Source organism: Gossypium hirsutum, chromosome A02, assembly GCF_007990345.1.
Source record: "Gossypium hirsutum isolate 1008001.06 chromosome A02, Gossypium_hirsutum_v2.1, whole genome shotgun sequence".
Taxonomy (NCBI): Eukaryota; Viridiplantae; Streptophyta; class Magnoliopsida; order Malvales; family Malvaceae; genus Gossypium; species Gossypium hirsutum.
The window spans coordinates 90,868,984-90,876,314 of NC_053425.1; the positions used below are offsets into that span (position 1 = coordinate 90,868,984).

A 7,331-nucleotide genomic window follows, 5' to 3' on the forward strand; every position below is an offset into this window, starting at 1 on the left:
AACCCGAAGGATGTTGTGGTCTTTGATTTCTTTGACCACCCCACGAGAAATTTGGGTGGTTCCTCCAACCTGCATTGTAAGTGTTACTATATGGATTGTTTTGAGATCGAGGATTATTACCCATGTAATTTAACTTCTTGTTATCCATGTTGTGGCCATAAGGTTGGTATTTCGAATGGCTTGTTCCACCTCCACTTGCTTCGCACTATATTACCGGGTGAACCTGTGAAGAACTAAGAAAAGCATCAATCTTCTTATTCAAGAGTTCTACCTGATTAGAGAGCATGGTGACTGAATCGATGTTATAAAAACTGGCTATTTTCGTTGGTTTTGTCCTCATGACTTCCCACTGATAGTTATTCAGTGACATCTCCTCTATAAACTCATAAGCATCTTCAGGTGTTTTATTATTGATGGTTCTACTAGCAGCTGCATCAACTATTTACCGAGTCGAAGGATTCAGACCATTATGGAACATTTGAACCTGAAGCCAAAGTGGTAACCCATGGTGAGGGCACCTTCTCAGTAAGTCCTTGTATCTCTCCCATGCATTGTAAAGAGTTTCTAAGTCCATCTGCACAAATAAAGAGATACCATTACGTAATTTGGCCGTTTTAGTAGGCGGGAAATATTTTAATAGAAATTTTTTGGTTATTTGTTCCCAAGTAGTGATTGACCCTCGTGGTAATGAGTTCAACCACTGTTTAGCCTTGTTTCTCAATGAAAAAGGGAATAACCGAAGATGAATCGCATCAATAGAAACACCATTAATTTTAAATGTATTGCATAGTTCCAAACAGTTTGCTAAGTGAGCGTTGGGATCTTCATCCTGCAAACCATCAAACTGAACAAACTGTTGTATCATTTGAATTCTGTTAGGTTTTAGTTCAAAAGTATTTGCAGCTACAGCAGGTCTAACTATGCTCGATTTAGTTCCTGTTAAAAAAGGTTTAGCATAATCATACATAGTGCGTGGAGCAGGATTTTGATTAATCGCAATTGCAGGAGGTAGCTGATTGTCTTGGTTTTCAGCCATCTCTTCGGTTTGGTGTTAAGTATCGTTCTCTTGCTCATTCTCTGTGTATCTTAAGCTTCACCTTATTCTCGTTGGTGTCTGCGAACTGTGAGATCAATTTCTTCGTCAAAAAGTAGTGGTCTTGACAGGTTTCTTCTAGTCATAAATAATAAAAACCTGCCAAAAGAAAGAAAAAATAAATTAATAAATAATAAAAAATTAAATTAAATTGCAAGAAAAAAATAAATGGCTAAAGTAATAAAAATTGAGCGTTCTTAATATCTTAGTTCCCCAACAACGACGCCAAAAACTTTATCGCGTTATTTCGTGATAGGTTTTAAATATTTATAATTAATCATTCTTGAAACTAACTATTATCGTGATGTAGGCAAGTGTACCTATTGAACAGTAGTATAGTTTTAGCAGGACCGGATTGTTGAACCCAAAGGAACTAAAAGTACTAGTAATGACTGTCTTTTTATTATCTAGCCTAAGAATAAAGAGGTTTTGTTTTACCTAACTAATTATCTAAACTAAGAATTCACAGAGAATGGAATTGGGGAACTGATTTTGGGAAAATCGATTGAATTAAGACAATACCTAAGGAAAAATCCACTTAGACTGTACTTGTTATTCTGGCTCCGAATCGGATGATCTATTCATTTAACTTGTTCCGTAGAGATCTCTAAGTTATGTTATTATCCCTATTCAAGACTAATAACTTCTAATCCCTAGGTTGAATAATTGAGACCTTTCTCTAATTAACAACCTAGGGTTGCATTAACTTAATCTCTGGATCCCCTTATTAGGTTTCACCCTAATTCGGCAAAATCTTGTCACCCAATGTTTTGGCACACAATCAACTCCACTTAATTATGACAAATGTACTCTTAGATAGGGTCTATTCCTCCTCTAAATAAGAGTCTATCTTAAATCGGTATCCTGGGATATCAAAACAAGAATTAAGAGCATATAATTAAGAACAAGTTAAATATTTATCATACAATTCAGAAAATAATAACAAGATTCGTCTTAGGTTTCATTCCCCTTAGGTATTTAAGGGTTTTAGTTCATAACTAAATAAGAAAACATCTCAAAATAATAAAGAATACAAAACGTAAAGAAAACCCAAAACTTCTAAAGGGGAAATTAAGGAGAGATCTTTAGTCTTGATGATGAATCCGGCTTCTGAGATGGATCAATCGGCTTCCTTGGAGTAATTTCTTACTCTCTCTCCGTGTGTCCCATTTTCTTCCTCCTCTAGAGTGTATTTATAGGCTTTGGAATGCTTAAGAGCCCTCAAAATTAGCCTTTTCTGAATTGAACTCAACTTGGGCTCAGCAGGGACTCACCCGTGTGACACGCCCGTGTGTGATTACTTCAGGCCGTGCTCGAGCCTGCCAAATGGACACGGCCGTGTGGTCTACCCACGTGAGGAGGTCCAGGCCGTGTTGATTTCGCACTTTAGCCCATTTTCTCCGTCTTTGGCCCGTTTCTCGTTCTTTTCACTCTCCTATGCTCTCCTAAGTATAAAACATGAAATAAAAGCATTAGGAGCATCGAATTCACCAATTCTAATGGGAAATCATATGTATAAATTACGGTTTATCACCCTTCCAAAATTGTTAGAAGAAGATTGATGGAGAGTGTTTTACCTTGAAAGGCAGTGGCTGATGATCAGCCCCACCAATAACCATGAAGATCTTTTGCTCGAACTGCTATGGGGTTGGAAACCCTGTGACAGTTCGTGAGTTGAAGCAACTCCTTTTCTCAAATGTTCCTGATGTTGTTTTTTTGTGTGAAACTAAAATTCACTCTAATAGTTTGTCTCGTGTTCGATCAATTTATAGGATGGAAGGATTCATGGCTATTAACTCGAAGGGTAAGAGTGGTGGTCTTACTTTAATGTGGATGGAGGGTGTAAAGGTAGATGTGCAAAATTTTTCTAATCACCAAATTGATTCCCTGGTCACTTTAGATGAGAATAGTGTGATTTGGTTTACTGGTTTCTATGGTCAAGCCAAACCAAACTTATGGAATCAATCGTGGTATATGTTAAGAAGGGTTAAAAGAATGGTCAAGGAAGGTTGGATTGTTGGGGGCGATTTTAATGCTATCCTTAACAATACTGAGAAGGAAGGGGGCGTAGAAAGCTGAGAAAACCTATGAACGAGTTTGAAGATATCCTGGATGAGCTGGCTTTGGTTGATGTTAAAACTAGCGATGGATGGTTTATGTGGTCTAATAACAGAGAGGGAGCCAACCTCATTAAGGAAAGATTGGATGGGTTTTTGGTTTCGGAGGATTTGATTGGAAAATTGCCTTTTATTACTACTAAAGTGGTGTGCCAGTTGAAGTTTGACCATGAGGCTATTTTTTTGAACACGCAGGGTTGTCAGTCGGGGGAGATAGGGAGAGACTATAGATCCTGCTTCAAGTATAATGTTTGCTTGGCTAAGGAGCAGGAAGCTAAGAATATTATTACCCGCATTTAGGTTGACAAGGATAATAATATTTTAAATAAGATGAATAATATTCAGGAGGAGCTGGGCCTGTGGCAGTATCAACGGTATAAGATAATGAAGTATAAGATTAACAGGCTGGAAAGTAAGATTGGTAAGATCGTGGATGGGCCAAATAATGAGAGGTCATCGACCTTCTGAAGGTAGCTCGTGATCAGCTGAGTCATTTATATGATACGAAAGAGAGGTACTGGGTGCAAAGGGCTCGCAATCAATGGCTCAGAGAAGGCGATCGTAACACCCAGTTTTTTCATGTGCGAGCTATGGGCTGAAAGAAGAAAAATAGCATCGATAAGCTTAAGGACATGCAAGGTATGTGGCATGAAGACAAAAATGAGATTTGCCACATTATTTGGAGCTATTTTCACGATCTCTTTAAGACCTCTATCGTACCGGATGAAGATATTGATCTGATTTTTGTTCTGATATGCATTACTGATGATATGAATAGTTACTTAAATAGTGAGTTTACTGATGATGAGATTATGACGGCCTTCAAGCATATGGATCCCCGAAAAGCCTTGGGGATTCATAGGCTATTGGGGAGTTTCTTCAAAGAGCATTGGTCGACGGTGGGAAGTGATGTTTTAAGGATGTGCCAGGATGTTTTACAAGGCAATAAAAATGTGGACTGTGTTAATGATACTTTACTGGTCATGATTCCTAAGGTCAAGAATCCTTGTGAGATGACAAATTTTCACCCGATAAACTTGTGTAGGGTCATCTATAAGATCATTTCTAAAGCCTTGGCTAATCAACTCAAAGTTGTGCTTCCCCAGTGTATAAGCCAAAATCAAAGAGCTTTTGTCCCTGGCTGGATGATCCATGACAACGTCCTTGTTGCTCATGAGCTCATGCACTACCTTCGGAGCTTAAAAAATGGCCCTAACAAGGGTTGTGTGATCAAGCTCGATATTAGCAAGGCGTATGATCAGGTGGAATTGTGTTTCCTCGAGAAAGTGATGATAAGAATGGGTTTTTCTAGAGTTTGGGTTAAAAATCATGAATTGTGTTTGTACAGTTCTGTATAGAGTTAAATGCAATATGAACCGTATTGATATCATTATCCCAGAGAGAGGTCTTCGCCAAGGGGACCCCCTTTCCCCTTACTTATTTCTTTTCTGCATGGATGTCTTCTCTCGTATGCTGCTCAAAGCCCAAGAGAAAAATAATATTAAGGGTATTTGTACGAGTAAGGATGGTCCTAGAATGAACCATCTATTCTTTGTTGACAATGCTCTCTTGTTTGTAAGGAATCAACACAGTGAGGTGGAAACTTTTATAAGAATCTTGGACAACTTTCCAAGGATGTCAGATCAAAGCATTAATCTGGAGAAGTCTATGGTGTACTTTAGCCCCAACACCTCTGTGACTCAACGTGCAACGTTGGGGGTTTACTCCATATGAAAGTGGTAGATAAGTTTGATGGCTATCTTGGCCTTCCCATCTCTGCTACTAAAAAAAGATCAAGCAATTTTTAGAACATCTTGGATCGTCTTGCAAGCAGAATCAACGGCTGGTCAAAACATCTTTTGTCAAATGGAGGCAAGGAGATTTTTATCAAGTCTGTTATCCAAGCGATCCCTACTTACGCCTTCCTGGTGTTCATGGCTCCTAAGGGGGTTTTAGAGGAGATCCAATCCATGACGAGCCATGTGTGGTGGGGAGGTGGGGAGAAGAAAAGAGGCTGGAACATGTTACCTTGGGATCGACTGTGTTACCCAAAAGGTATGGACAACCTTGGCTTTTGGGATTTTCAGCTATTCAAGATTGCTCTGTTGGGCAGATAGGTGTGGCGACTCATCAACTGTAGGGATACACTATGCTATAAATTCTTAAGTGCTAAGTACTTTCCTGATGGAGATATTTTTCACCCTAAAAGTATGGACAAGCCCTCTTATACATGGCAGAGTATTGCTAAGGCGGCTATGGCTTTTCACGAGGGTTTTGGTTGGATTGTTGGTAGCGGGAAAAGTATTAGAGTGGCACGATAACTGGGGTTTTGAAGGTCTATTGGGTAAGTCCATTTGTCTTGAAAAAAAGCTGGTCAAAGAGGAAAAGTTGGGTGATTTGTTCAACAGTAGCAAGGATGGGTGGAACAAGAAAAGGGTTCGGGATATCTGTGGCAAAAATATGGGGGACCAAATATGTAATATCCCCATTATTCATAATGATCCTGAAGATCGATGTACATGGCTTCATTACCCTCATGGTATTTATTCTTCAAAGTCTGCCTACTAATGGTTGATGCTTAAACAGGTAGGATTCAGCCCTCACAGGATCTTCTAGAAAATCACGTGGAAATTAAAAACATCTGGGGTTTTTGCTGGAGACTTGGCCATTATTTCTTGCCTACGTCCGACAAAATTTCCAGTTTCTGTAATGGTTTTGACGATACTTGCCCGAGATGTGGTAAAGATATGGAGACCCTTATTCATGCGATGAAGGACTGCCTGTTGGCCCGTGAAGTGCTTGAGCATAGTAGGCTTCATAATAAGTTCCTGGTCGAGAATTACTCCAGGTACATTGACTGGATCGAAGATATGGCGAGAGAGTTGGATTATAAGGTAGTCTCTGACCTCATCACCGTCCTTTGGAATGTTCGAAACTCTAGAAATACCCGAATCTTTAGAGGAGTTGAGGAAGGGGCCAAAGTGAGCTGGGAGAGAGAAGCGGCTTTGAGTAAGGACTTTTGAATTTTTAACCTGCTTAAGGAGCCGATGTTACAAGGAAAGCAAAGGATAAAGTCTGGAGGAAACCGTCTCAGGGGGTGAATAATATTAACTTTGACACCTCTGTTCATGGAAAGAAAGTGTACTACGTGCTGGTTGCTATAGATTCTGAAGGCTTTGTTCATGGGGAGCGAATGGGCGTTGTGGATAAGGAGATGCAAATTGAGTGGGCTGAAATGCTGGCCATGGAAGAAAGCTTAAATGTTGCCCGGTCAAATAATTGGAATGCCTTGGAGTTGGAGTCTGATTGTGCCAGCCTAGTGAACCGCTTTAAAAATTGGAGCTGTGATTTGACTATGCTGGGCCATCGTATGCGGGAGATCCAAAGGAAAACTCATTGTTTTAGCTATTTCAATTTTAAATGGGGCCCTCGTTGTTGTAATAAAGTGGCCGATTATCTTTGTAGTTGGGCCAAAACTAAAGATTGTAATAAGGATTTTAAAATGGACTATCCTTCAGAAGTCCATGAATTTGTTTTGAATGACGCAATAAGTTGAGGTTGACCCTCGGGTCTTTTTATAAAAAAAAGACTGTGCATGTGTTTGATAATGCCTCGTATCCTATCTCGGTCTCGGGTACGAGTAAAGGGTGTTACATTAGCTTCATCAGGTTCATCAAACAATTTATTTTCTTGTGGTGGGTTGCCCATAGTAGGTGGTCAATTTTGCATCTACTGTTGTTGTTGTTGCGGGGGACATTTTCTACGTATTAGTCTTTCTAGACCAGTGGGCAGCTCTATAGGTGTGCCCCTTATTTGAGTTATACACTGAAACCATAAAGAAAATAAAAATGTTAGTAAAACTTAAAAAAAATTGTATCTATAATTTAAAATTTTCCTAATTATTATATATGATGTAAACATTAAAACTAAGTTAGTTGCACTGCCTCCCCGGCAATGGCGCCAACAACTTGACCTCCTCCAGATGTACTAACATCCAGAGTGTGAATACTGCTACTAAAAATTTGAGATTGAGGTGGTGTTGGAATGACGGAAATGTACAAGTGTACAAAATCACAACAAGTAATAAAGTGACAAGTAAATGTCGAGTTATCGTACCCACA

The 7,331-nt window shown here is 39.3% G+C and overlaps 1 protein-coding gene and 1 non-coding gene across 2 annotated transcripts; both read left to right on the top strand.

Moving 5' to 3' along the window:
* Nucleotides 1-500: 500 nt before the first annotated feature.
* LOC121217565 (small nucleolar RNA R71) lies at nt 501-607 on the top strand. Its single transcript, XR_005913671.1, has one exon. It is a non-coding gene; the product is annotated as a small nucleolar RNA R71 (small nucleolar RNA).
* A 3,415-nt stretch (nt 608-4,022) lies between these two features.
* Nucleotides 4,023-6,766, top strand: LOC107952399 (uncharacterized). The gene is made up of 6 exons (XM_016887658.1): nt 4,023-4,512; nt 4,559-4,929; nt 5,019-5,265; nt 5,504-5,749; nt 5,797-6,219; nt 6,252-6,766. Exons 1-6 carry the CDS (start codon nt 4,023-4,025, stop codon nt 6,764-6,766), a joined length of 2,292 nt encoding a protein of 763 aa, XP_016743147.1.
* Nucleotides 6,767-7,331: the final 565 nt, after the last annotated feature.